We start from the raw sequence: 13,705 nt of genomic DNA on the forward strand, positions 1-13,705 counted from the left end.
CAAAATCTCCACTGCTAGATAACTACTACTGCAACTACGGTCAAAACTTTTTTCTTCCAATAAGACCTAAATTTCCAATACACCTAAATTTCACTTACTCTTCGATGCCCAGTTCTTCAGAGTCCAGGATGTTGGCAATGTGTGAGGCAACAAAGCTTTTCACTTGCTCACTCTTCTCCTTTGTGAGGACTCTCAAAATCTTTGCAAGATCACTTGGGGAAGGATTTTTCATCACTAGGAGATAGGATGCAAGACGTTTTTCTGTGGGTGCATCTGGTTCTTGGAATACTTTGAGAAGTGCTGAACGGTCCTATATGAATAGAGAAAGGTTTGCATTGATAAACTGGCTCATGGAGGATATTGCTAAACCCCTTTGGGAATATATAGGGCGAAATAATCACAGAATATTCTTAATTGGAAGGGACACATAAGGATCATTGAGTCCAAGTCTTTAGTGAATGCATTTTTTGCACCTTATTTCTGTTTTTGTACCTTATTTCTACAGCCTATCACAGCAGATTTTTGCTAAACTTTATTTTGCTAAAAAACATCACAGAAGTTATGGCTTAATTAAAACCAATTTTCATAGAATCAGATGATCACAGAATCGTCTGTGTTGGAAGGGACCTTAAAAACCATCTATTTCCAATTCCTCTGCTATGGGCAGGGACACTTTTCACTGGACCAGGCTGCTCAAAGCCCCCTCTAACCTGGCCTTGGACACTTGCAGGGATGGGGCATCCACAGCTTCTCTGAGCAACCTGTTCCACGGCCTCACCACCCTCACAGTAAAGAATGTCTAACCTAAACCTATTCTCTTTTAATTTGAACCCATTTCCCCTTGTTCTGTCCCTAAATGATCTTGTAAATTGTCTCTCTTATCCTTTATTTTCTTATATTTTTAATTTATATTTCCCCTCTTTTCTTTCCCTTATTTTTTTTTCTTTTTTGTTTGCCTTTTTTTTTACCCTTTATTTTTTTCTCTTATACATACAGGTTACAGTTTTACTTAAGAATTCTGATTTTTGATTGTTGGGAATCTTATGTGCAGACAAATTCTCAAAATTTGGAAAAAAGATCATTCAATTTAAGAAAAGAAGCTGAACAAAATTTACTGCTGTGGGAAAATTAAAAACTTAGTTTAAAACTAAGTAATAATTTAAAAATTTAAATGTATTAAACTGAATCTGAGGATATCATTTTCAGGTGTTTCCAGTCTCCCAGACTTTTTAAGCCTTGTCTGGAAACAAAAGCACATCTTTTAGAGAAGAAATTTTTTAATATTGAAACTATCTCAGCATACTGAGCATAATGATATAATGAGTATAATGATACCTACTGAGTATACATACTGGGTATACATACTGAGTATAATGATACCTATTCTGTAAGGGATGCTGTAATATCACTGAACTGTAGACACACATCTATCCAGTATTGTTAACAATGACAACAAAATGCCAGTATAAAATGGGGACATGATCTTTTTCTTCGTTAAATACGTTTAAGACCAGAGTAGTTCACTAGTTAACACCACCTTTAAATAAGCAGAATAAATAATAACACCACCTTAAATAGGCAAAGCTCCATTTAAGACACGAAAAGGAACAGATCCGAACTTGCCATTTAAACTGAGACTGTCTATACAAAGAAACTGCGTCTCAAAAGAGCAACACCCACTAAGTCAGGAGGTTTCCCAGATATGAGTATGGAAACTTACTAAAGGGGTTCTGAAAATCTGGACACAGCTAAAAGGGAGATAGCAGAACTGAAACAATGGGAATAGCTTTGCATATTCAATAACTCCTGTGAACAGTCAAGGTAAACTGAGTTCTTGTGACCAATTTACCTCTTCGGTAATTGTCATTTTCCTGAATGCCTGGATGGCTGCTTTCTGAACTGAAAGTGATGCAGCTTCATTTCTGATACATGTCTTCAGAGAAGATTTCACACTGGGTTTAGCACTCTCCATTACTGTGCCCATGTTTCCAATAGCCTGGCAGCGATGAAAAGAGAGAATGATGATAAAAACTTCCTCTCCACCAAAAGAAGTAGAGTGATATAAGTGATAATATAATATAATATTAGGATTATAATAATAGCCTGCGTAAGGAAACAAGGAAATAAAAATACCCGAAGTGTGAGGTATGTGAGTTCATCTTCCCCAGAACAATCAGTGCCAAGCAATGATACCATGAAGTCTGCAACATCTGCTATTTCCTCTGTCACAATCTTTTTCTCATTGTAGAACCTAAAGAAATAGATAAATACATCAGAAACAGGAGAGAAAAATGGAAAATATCTATATTTTATCCATAGAGAGCAAATACATGAAAATAAAAATATCCTCCAAAAGTGAACACTCTTAGGGTTTACTCTAAGCACTGTAACTTCGTACAATGGCATGCTATCATTACTTACTTAGTAACAGAATGACTCAAGCCATAAAACGAAGCTCTACTCGGCAGATACTGGGCCATGTTAAGAATTTCCCGTATTCTTTGTGGAGTTGGAGAAGGCAACAGCCCCAGGGTGTATGTGACCAGGTCTGCCACAAGTGGATTCACGTTTCCAGTTCTCAGGATTTGAAGGATTGCACTGTAACACTCTGGAGTCCCACACTGGGCCAGGGCCTGGACGGTGATGGAGCTGAAAGGAGAAGAGATGACTTTTTATTAATTAATTCTCTGTTTGCAGTTATGGCTGCATGTTGACTGTTTGAAACAAACACATGGCAGGTTTATTAAGATCTTTTAATACAAATTATGTGATCTTTTGTGTGATCTTATGATGTGGTCTTATGCAATTTCTTACCAAAAAGAAACTTCTTAGTTTTACAAGTTATACTAATAACTCAATTAAATTAGAATGAGTAAGTATTAATGATATGATCTTTACATGGATATATCTTTTTTTTTCCTTCACAGCAGACTTTTCCACAACTTTAAGTATTATCATGTAAGATAATACCAGACTTGACCCAGACTGAGGCTCTAGTTCCTTTACAAATGGAGGACATAAAGTATATATAAACTGTCTCAATTCCAGCTTGGACAAAAGAGTAAGACTAAACAATAGCACTCTTCCATCTCTACAGAAGTCTAACACTCAAAACTGTGCTCTTTCTATATGTCACACTTGCAGTTTGGAATTACAGCCATTGTCCTTGAGCAAAGCTGCATGAAAGATATTTGGCTATAAAAATGCATCCAAAGGATTGTGTCAGGCACAGAGCTGTCTTGACACTCCCTTCTGTATTTCCCTCTCCTAACTAATGTATAGTTCTCCTAACATTAACCTTTCTGAAAGCCACTCTTTACCTCTAATACACCTCTAATTTAAAACCAATTGCAGGAAACCATCAGCATGGTTTTGCCATGGCATTGATGTGTGGTGTCCTTGCACTGTGAACTGCTGAAACATACCTTGAGGTTTCCATCATCTTTGGAACAAGAGAGCCAAGAGTGCTGTTGTGCAAACTTCTCAGCCCAGAAACAAATCTGTAAAAGAGTCTTGCTCTCTGCTGGTTCCCCAGGGAGGCTGTAAGTTTCTGCATTTCCTGCAGGGTTTTCAGAACGGCATCACCCTGCCTGGGCAGTTTGGCACCTGTACTTTCCAGTTCAAGCCCCTTCTCTTCCAGTGCATCTAGAAATTGGAAAAAATTGCATTCTTTATGTCTTTATCAGGGAGCTATGTTAATTTTTATCTTCTGTCATACATTCAGTATAAATACAAAGTCTGTACATTATTTTATATAACTGTTGAAGTTTAACAGCTGAACAGTTTACAAAAATAATGGCATAGAATTTAATATAATTGTTCCAAAAGTTGAATATTTGAATACATTCAATTTTATATTTTCATGAAGATTATTCCTTAACACCTCTCATATTAGCATAGTTTGCCTTTTTGACTTTTAATAAATATATGTTATAAGAAATATTTTATGACTGGAATTAACAACTGCAGGCCACAAAAATATGTTTCAGGAAAAAATATATAGTAATAATGGTTTGTTTATATTTGGCCCTGAAGCTAAAAGATGCATAAGAAATTATGGGTAGCTGAAAAGATTTCACTAAACTAATTTTCAATAAGATTAAAATTACTTTTCAAGGAAATTATACATTTTTAATTATAAATAATTATTTTAAATTTAAAACGAAAACACAAAAATTATTTAAAATTAGTGGTGTTTATAAACTTCTCAGGTTTTCCCATTTTATATTCAAACTTTTCCTTACAAAGTAATCAAAATTTCATCTAAAATTATGACTTTATTTTAGTCCCCTCATCTTTAATAATTCACTATTAAAAATTCACTAAATACAATTGTCTCTGTATTTATATTTTGTCCCTGTATTTATAATATTGAGAACTGCAGCTATACCTCCATCAAAATTTTTGTTAGTGATCTTTGGGGTATCTTCAAGCTTCAGGGTCTGGTTGACCTCTGTCATGACACCATAGCGATTTCTAGGAAAGAAAGAAAAAAATCAGCACTTTGGTTGACTCCAAGTGCCTTTACAAGGTCTTGACAGGCCTCCTGCCTTTTTAAAAACAAAATGTCTGTTTAGGGATTAAGTCAGGGCAGAATGTGATACACCACCATTTAAAATGGATATTTATAAATAAAGGGTAACGATAAATAGTGAGCAACCTACTTGTATGAGGAAGGCAGAAACAGGTGTTTCTCACTGCAGACAGCATCTCTTATGTGCCTTTTCTTTCCATCAATATTGTAATGACAGAACTGAGTGCTCTTCAGAAGGGAAGATAATGGGCTGTTCTGTAAAATAAATAGTTTGGCTGTCAGCTGACTGAGTAGAATAGGAAGCAATCATAGTTTTGAAGGCTGACACAGTTTTACTGTAAGATTAACAGTTACATATTGGAAATGAAGGTACATAACGGAATCATTCTTACACAAAGATAAAATTGTGCCAGTAACAATCTTTGGACTTAAGTTCCTTCTAAGGCAAAAATCCCACTGAAGTGTTCCCTCAGGCCTTATTGAGGTGTTTGGGTTAGTAGTTACTTCATGATTGATCCCCTGCTGCCTACAACAAAAGCTTCTTTATAAAACCAATTTGTAATTTTTGGAATAGTTCAGTCCCCTTGTAAAAACTGTGATGCTCTCTTTAATTTAAGTCTTATGACACAAATTTTAAAGACTTCTACAAAACGCTGCAGAAGTGGCAGAAATTATAAAATGTGTTTTTAGCATTATATGAAAGCCTCTTTCTTTTTTTTTAGTTTAAACACCCAAAAGCACAGATATTGTCATATCAGAAAGGAATCTGACAATATTCAGGCAAACAACTGAATCTGATCATTGTGGATTAAAAGGTAGACTGAACATTTTGTTAAACAACTTACTTCAGGGTGTCTACAGCCGTCTCCTCCTGGACCTCACATACACTTTAGAGGACTACATGTTTTAGATAAAATTGCAATTTTGAAAATTTTGACCCGCAAAACTAAAAATTTGGCTATGCTCTGATAGGTTATTGGATAATTGACAGTACTAACTCCATGTATGAAAATCTCTCCTTTAAAATAGAGAACATTAAAGAAGGTAATTACACTTGCTCGGCATCTGTTTTTCTCTATTGACAGCCAACAATACAGCAGTCTGATCTAATGGAAGGGTGCAGAAAACTACATTTTCAAAAAAATAAATATAAAATGTAGTCATGGTAGTGGTTGTTTATCATTTTAAGTGCTGGTGTGAAAAATGTTACATTATATAATTTTTAATATGATACTTACTAGTCCTTTTACAATGGCAAAAGGGCTGACATGATCTCTGATGGGACTGAAGTTGTCACAGCCTTTCAGGTACCTTGTAATTGAAATATCTTCTGCAACATTCCCTTTTCTGGATTTGAATTCAACTTCACTGTCACACTTTCCATAGACAGTATCCTGGAAAGAAGAAAGAAGTCAGTGCCTTTGCTCATGTTGTCAGACATTTTCTGAATGACTTGAAAAGCACCCTTTCTGATCTGAATGTCCAGGCCTTTTGAAAATGGTGTTCAGGAGTAACTTTGTCGAAGTGAGCTTTTTTAAATTGGTTAACGCAATAAAGTGAATGCTTTCAAAAGACCAAGACCTACCATTGGAATTGTTTTCATGTTTTCCACTGTTTCTGTTGGCACAAGGAGAGCTGAGATGATGCCTCTCTTGAGATTTAGTACGTTCAGGGGCTCATCTTTCTCTGGATACAGCTTGACTTTTGTTCCATCCTGAATGCTGAATTTTAGCTCATTCCTGTACCCCAGAAAAACAACATTAGTATGAAATCATATTAAAGCCACACAGTGAAGAATGTGTTATCAATAATCTGCTGGGCAAGAGATAAAGCATCATGTTTATCTTGGTCTCTCATTATTTACAATTCACTGCTGGTACTAACAGAAAGCATTACTATTAAAGCAGCAAAATTCTAACCAAGGACATTTTAATTTCACCAGATTACGTCATCGAAGGGCAAGCAAATACCAAGAGTAATGGCTGAAAGTTGGAATTGCATAAATTCGGAGAGGAGATAAATAAGTTTTTAGAATGAGTTAATTATTAACTATTGCAATAGGCTACAAAATGATGGGAAGGATTCTCTACTAGTAGGAGTCTTTAAATAAAACCTTAATTGTTTTCTGTAAAATATATTGTCTCAAGTTGTTTGAGATCTATAGCTTGTGAGACAACTGATGAGGCACTGAAAGAAGCATGGAGGTGCATGATTAAAACATGCACTGACAAGCACTAGAGACTTGCTGGGTGGAGGGTGTAGAAGAAATTAGTAGCAAAAGTAGATAAGTAAGGAAAAGGTTAGCTAAACAGGCCATTAGGGATGATTGGGATTGGAAATCTGGACTTCAGTCTCAAATGCCTTTCTATTGCACAGTCTGTTAGCAAAGGAAAATTACCTTAAACGGGCTGACTGCAGCCATTTGAGAATGTGCTTACAAGAAGGAACAACAATGACACTTGCAATAATCTTTTGGGGGACTACTCAACAACTTCCTGATGTAGATGACAGAAATGAAGAAACCATTACAAGTGAAGATGTTGTATGTAAATTTCCCTTCCCTACTGGCAATTAAAGACTATGTTAACTCTAAAGTGTATCAGGGAAAGTTTTGCTGTGGAACCAGTTTATAAATCTACCATGTTATTATGAAATGTGTTCCATGCCTAGAAAAACATAATCAGGGTGGACTGTTTACACTGCAGCCTGTTACATGTTAAGGTCCCAAGTATTGATGATAATTGATATTGCTTACTTGGACATGGCACTTGCAAAGTCCTCAGAGTTCTTGGACTTTTTCAGCACAGCCTTTCCCTCGGTGTCAACACCAAATGTCTCCCTCAGGGAGCAATGCATTGTCCTCAGGATGAAGCGGCATATCTGGGGTACCTCCAGTTCAACCTGAAAACACAAATATTACATGTTATTCTTTTTAGCATTATCACATTTCCAGGATCTCCCTGTTACTGCTTTGAAAATTCCTTGGGTTTTGTAAAGTTTCAGGATCACTCTGCCACCAGCTCTTGGGAGAGACTTCAAAGTGCTCTAAATTGCTTAAGATAACTCCACAGAGGAGATAAGAGGGCAAGTACTTGCTTGGCTAATAGCATGGATCATACTAAATGAGCAACTTAGTTTCTGAGAATTTTGAGTATTAGGACTGTGTGAAAACTTGAGCCATTACACTGATCAATGTATTTAAACTCTATAAGAACAGTATGTGCTAAATAAAAAATATTTTCCCCAGTTACTCCATTTCAGGGACAAAAACCCCTCCAAACCAACATCATGATGAGAAAGTTTTGGGTAAGATAAGGTGACATTGGGTAGTTAAATGGTCCATAGGACCCTTTACTCCTACAAGCCTGGTGTTGTCTTGAGTCACCATCAGCAGGGTCTCATGTGATCTTCATGGCATCGAGTTATTTTAATTCAACTCCTAGAATGTTTGATGGACACTGGTAGACTGAGCCTGGGAGCTAAGGAAAACTTAAAGAAGAACCAGGTCTTGCCCCTTTCTCATGTAAAAGTACAGCCAGACTGGGATTGAAATGCACAAGCACAGAGGTATGAAGGACTTCTGCCATCCTCAGTGCCCTCTGCCTAGAACAGGGAGGGCTTAGTCTTTATGATTCTCAATAAGTGCCCTTCAAAAGGATGATCTTGTTTGGAAAATCTTTGAAGGGTGCTCCCCAGCTGCCAGATCCCATGTTAAGTGCACAGTCCCCATCTGGGAGTATTTACTCCTCTTTGCCTACCTTGCAAGTGATCTTTGAACCACTTCGAGAATCTGCTGTTCCTGTGATCCCACTTGATGTCTCTGCTTCATATGAGTAAACATACTTTCTGAGGGGTTTAAATCTGGTTGCATCCTCTGCAATTGGGAAAATGAGAGTGGTTTTATGACCTGGGTAGGATATACATATGTAATCCTTACAGTGCGGGCTTAGTGTTGTTTGACTAAAATAAATGCCAGAAAAAGGAAGCCTGAAGACCCATGCTCCCACTATTTCCTTTTACAGAATGTGTTTCAGACAGAGAAGTGATGCCTTCATGTCAGTTGGATACTTTCTGAAGCATAGGATAAAACCTGTGAGAGCAGCATAAGTTTTGAAGTCCACTACTCAGATTGGATCTGACAGTATGCCCCACCTGTCCTTCAAACCATGCCCAAAAATCAAATGAGAAAAAGAGGAGAAAACTTGAAGTGTGAAACTGTGTTAAAAACTACCCTATGGCTTCTACATTGAGCCAATCAAATTGCAATTTTCAAACTGATAATAAAAAGATTCCTTTTAGCTCAGATTTTTCCATCATGCAATCCATTTCCATCATGCAAATACAAGGAGCAAATTACCAGTCACATGACTGAGATGGAAAGAAAACAACATAGAAATAGACAGAACACCAAAACTACTATTCCTCAATACAATTTCACCTGAATTTATGAAGAATTTTTCTATCCCATACGTTCTGAAATATGATTTAATCTAATTCATTTATTAGATCAGAAAATTTTACTAGGCTAGGTTATTTTTAATGGACATAAGCTTTAGTTACATGAAGAACACCCAGAACAAGGGAAAAGCACTAAATTATGACTAAGACTGTTGCAGGATAGTCTATTTCCAGAGGTGTTTCTCTTTCTATCAAAGCAAGCCCCAAACCTAATAGGCTTCCTCAAAATAATGAATTTCACCTGGATTTAACCTCTCCCAGTTGCTCTCAGACCAAATCGTCTGTAATTTTAAACTCTGCAAGCAGGAATGAATGTGGTAATGGAAATGTAGAGAAAAAAATAGTCTCCATGTCAAAGACAGGGATATAAGATATTCCTTTATTGTCTGGAATGAGTAACATAAGCTAAACAATTCAATCACAATTCACTCCCACTAAAACTGCAGGCATTGTTTTAAACTAAAGATGATGATCAAGCACCTGAAGTGTCTGTGCTGGAGCAGTCTAGATCAATCTGAAGAGTAGAAATTACTGTTCCTTTGGTTTAGACTGAGCAACTCCCTGGTACTGATTCTGTAATGATGCTGAATAAAAGGCAATTTCCTAGATTGCTCCTCTCTTCTTATTTATGACTGCCCGACCACATACAGTCCCGATCTATTTCTTTGGAAAAAATCAAAGACAGGTAATCCTGGTGTAAACCCACATGCCCACCATCAAATCTGTATGACTTTGCCTGCCTATGCCAGCAGGAATGTAGTTTACTGATCTTTCATCAAAGCTTTGTCATGTCAGAAACCAATGGCAATGTTAGCATTTCCCTTTATGTCACACCTTTTCATACAAAGGGAAGACAACAAATTAGTACTATAAATCTCTTATTTCCTCATTGCACTATCACTTTTATAAGCTTTACATACTTTAATAATGTTTTAGATGAGCTTATTTTCATGTAATTGCTAAACAGAATTATTGCAATAATAACTAACTGTCATACATTAATCAGAATCTTAAAAACATTTGAAAACTTAGTTATCTCTTTAACCCTAAAATTAGCTGCTATTAAAAGATTCAACACTAACCTTGTTACTTTTGGCTATCCTGGTCTACAACCCTACTCAAAAAAATTTACAACACTAGTATCTGCATTGCTATAGTGAAAATTATTGTTTCATATTATGCTTTTAAACAGAAATCAATGAAAAAGGAATAGAGAAATCATAAGCTTAGAAATACAAATAAGTAATTGCATCAAAAAATAAACAAGAAATTGGCAATGAAACCCAGCAGCCTTTGAAGAGGTTCAGGCATCTGAAGTAAACCAAATCGCCTGGAGATGGTGCTAAAGCACCCAACAAAGGGAAAACAAACCACTGAAGGCTAAGAACAAAGCAATTCATTCAGTACTTTGACCCTGTGGTGGAACATTATGTATCTAACCGAGCAGTCAGGGCCAGTCAGAGTTCATTACAAAGATAGTGCATAAAGTCAGCATTTCCTGACTCTTAGCTTGTTTAAAAAAATTGCTGTCCTTGCTGACAGAGTTGATGATTTATTCTACAGGTATTTAGCTGGATATCTAAGTGCAATTCTGTGGGCTTAGCAGCAGCTGTGAAGGGTAAATAAAATGTGAGCTTCAGTCCACACTGAAGTGTAGTGTACATAACCTCACTGTTAAAGCTTCACATTTGATAACCAGGGATTTCTAGATTAAGGAATTTGCATCTGACAATTAAGAAATAAATTTTAAAAAAACCCAACCAACCAAACAACCCCCAAAACCCAATGGAAAGTGGTTTCTTAATGGGAGATTTAAACAAGTTCAGAAACTTAACTTCAGCTTGTCCAGTCTTAGGAATGTTTTAAAATTATTTGAACCAAGTCTAATGGATAATTGAATACTTAAATAAATGGCAAGAAGGACTTAACAATATTACCATCACTTTCATTTAGATTATTTCAGAAGAAAATATTTGGAAAACTCAGGCTTTGTAAGGTGTGTTCAGTTAAAATAGTGACATAAGATAAGAAAGGAAAATGCAAGAAACCACTTACTTGAACACCCTGGATTTCCATTTTCAGATAATTCTTCTTCTGTAAAGATCCCAAAGAAACAACATTAAAAGTTGGAAAATCTGTTTACAAAAAAGTGCGTAAAACAAGAGCGATAAAACGTACCATATTTTGGTACACATTTTGCTTTTAAATTTTAGTGTATTTGACCACACAAAATACTGCAAAATGGATGAATAGCTATACTCTGGTTTTTGCATGTTTAAAAAAGGACAACTTAGAAGGTTAAAATTAAATTTCTCTGCCAATAAATCCTTTCTGAATATTGAGAGTTCATTCTTCGGAGGAAAAGAACGGTGGAAGCCTATTCAACTTAAGAAGAGTCATTTGCTCCAATCAGTCTTAGATACGATTCATATGACTCTATTTAAATAAAATTAAATAAAATTAAATAAACATAATCTAGTAAATTTTTTTGCATTTATGGGATGCTATGACATTCTTTGGGATATGACACAGGAAAGCCAGCATTTTTCACAATGTTCTCTGCACTCTTTCCAAATTTTCATTCTGGAAATTCTAACTAGACCACTCCATAGAAATAGACTGTAACATCAGTCACAGTAACAACAATAGCATCAGAAATACTACTATTGCTATTAAAATAAAATTACTAATATTAATAATAACAACAATAAGAAACAAAGTTTATTGTATAGAAATACATTTGTGTAATATCAGTCAGGAACAGAATATTAGTTCAACAAAGATGCTAATATGATGAATTAGATCTTCATATAAAACCAGGCCTGCATAATTACCTCTAGATTCACTTTTCTCCTTAAGCTCCCTGAAGCCTAAGACAACACTACAGAGCTGTGTTAAAAAAAGCCACTTCTTGAGAAGCAAGGATAGCTCACAATCCATAGCATTATATTGATCCCAGTTGTCTTTTCTGATCTTAGGAAAAAATCCCTCTACTGGCCTAGTCCTTTTACTGATGACTGTATCCCTTCAATACAAAATTGCATTTAAATTGCCAGTCAAATACAATTTGCTTTACTGATCTCTCTTCACATTTGCTGCAAAATAGGTTAGCGACAGCAGGGCCAAGTCTGCAGGGTATCTCCAAGCTCCATGAGGGTTTAAAAAGATAATGCTACAGAAAAACAGTAAATGTCTTACAAGTTGCAGAATACATTAAATCTGTTCAAAAGCCATCAGGCAACATTCATGACTTTTCTATATTGGCGTCCTCCTATGACTGCCCATTCTTATGAAGGGAAGAAATTATATCTTTGCCACACTGAACCCTTCTAATTCTACAAGCCATGGTTCTTTTGATTTTTTTTTTTTCAATATTGTTGTTTTAATGGGCTCACAAATAAAGCAGTAGAAAGAGCACTGACATAAAAGAGAGTACTTACGTGCAAGAACACCACTGCTGAGCAGCAGGGACAGCAGCAAGAGCTGCACAGGGCCCATGGTGAGCCCCGGTCCCTCTTACTGCTCTTTCTTTTCCTCTTTTTTCTTCCCTCGTCAAGTCTTCCCTGCTGCCTCAGAGGGAGAGTGAGCCTTCTGACTTGGACCTCCATTTATATAGTCTGTGGCAAGCAGCTGAGTCAAACAGTTTAGAAAGCTCAGAGCAAATTGCCAAAGGTCCAAAGGTGAGAGTCCCAGATCCTCACTGCACTCCACACCATGCCCTGCTTTGGTTACTGATAGTCACAGAAACATTTAGGTTGGAAAAAACCTCTAAGATCATCGAGCTAACCTCCAGTAAACTGGGGATGCTCCAGTTAGTCAGGACTGTTCATAAATGATTGACAATGGCTCAGTGAGTATTCCTGCTAGCTCCCCATCCTTCCTCCTCTGAGAACCAAAAACTATCGTTTCGTGAACGCTATGATTTCAGGATGAATCCAAACACTCCTAAAATACATGGGTAACCAAGTGCCTCTTCTTCCTTTCCTGCCCCTTCTGAGGAGTTCAGAGCCCTCCACTGTGGTGGCCCAGTAATTCAAGTCATCCCACCATGCTTGCATGACAGTCATTCTATATCACAGAATAGTGATACAGCTGTGCTGCACCACAGCTTCCTGCTCCTCCTGTTTGGCATCCATGGTGTGTGCATTGGTGTAGACACACTTGAGATATGCTTCTGGTCCTGCCACCATTTGAGGGAAGAAGCTCTAATTCCTATGTGATTGTTCTCAGGTGCATCTACTGTTTGTAACACATCAACTCTTGTGTCTTTGCTGCCACAAGAGCGGGTCCCCATGTCCTCCCTCCGCTGGGACGGCAGATCAAAGCACTGTGCTAGGACATGGAACCTCAAACACTGGCACGCTGCCCCCAGCTTATCTGAAGGCAGAAGACTGAGCTGGAGATAAGTCACTCATCCAGTTCACTGCTCTTTTCCTTGGGCAGAGTTTTAAGAGCAAAATCTCCCAGCTAGAAGCTTTAACAATGTATTCAAATAAATGCATTGCATCTACATGAGTGATTACAATGCGTAAGTTAGAGATGGAAGAAATTATCACTGCATCGTGCTTTAGTATAGATGTTGAGAGGCTCAAGAATATGAGTACTTGAGAAAATGAGAATATTGTGCAACTACTGGCAGGAGATTGAATTTTTTCTTTGGAATGAAATTTGTCATATGCTTTTTAAAAAATACTTTACTTTGACTTACAATAT

The 13,705-nt window shown here is 36.8% G+C and overlaps 1 protein-coding gene across 1 annotated transcript in view; it reads right to left on the reverse strand.

The window, feature by feature from the left end:
• The window catches only part of APOB (apolipoprotein B), a 36,516-nt gene extending 23,953 nt beyond the window's left edge, over nucleotides 1-12,563 (reverse strand). Inside the window, exons 1-13 of the mRNA XM_083857514.1 lie at nucleotides 12,433-12,563; nucleotides 11,048-11,086; nucleotides 8,293-8,408; nucleotides 7,290-7,435; nucleotides 6,120-6,273; nucleotides 5,773-5,928; nucleotides 4,665-4,789; nucleotides 4,391-4,476; nucleotides 3,426-3,645; nucleotides 2,422-2,649; nucleotides 2,134-2,251; nucleotides 1,850-1,996; nucleotides 99-310 (exon numbers count right to left, since the gene is read on the reverse strand). Of these exons, the coding sequence (XP_083713640.1) occupies nucleotides 99-310; nucleotides 1,850-1,996; nucleotides 2,134-2,251; nucleotides 2,422-2,649; nucleotides 3,426-3,645; nucleotides 4,391-4,476; nucleotides 4,665-4,789; nucleotides 5,773-5,928; nucleotides 6,120-6,273; nucleotides 7,290-7,435; nucleotides 8,293-8,408; nucleotides 11,048-11,086; nucleotides 12,433-12,490 (1,805 nt within the window). The 5' untranslated portion in view covers nucleotides 12,491-12,563. The remainder of the gene's footprint in view (nucleotides 1-98; nucleotides 311-1,849; nucleotides 1,997-2,133; nucleotides 2,252-2,421; nucleotides 2,650-3,425; nucleotides 3,646-4,390; nucleotides 4,477-4,664; nucleotides 4,790-5,772; nucleotides 5,929-6,119; nucleotides 6,274-7,289; nucleotides 7,436-8,292; nucleotides 8,409-11,047; nucleotides 11,087-12,432) is intronic.
• Nucleotides 12,564-13,705: the final 1,142 nt, after the last annotated feature.

Source organism: Zosterops lateralis (assembly GCF_965231275.1).
Source record: "Zosterops lateralis genome assembly, chromosome: 3".
Classification (NCBI taxonomy): Eukaryota; Metazoa; Chordata; class Aves; order Passeriformes; family Zosteropidae; genus Zosterops; species Zosterops lateralis.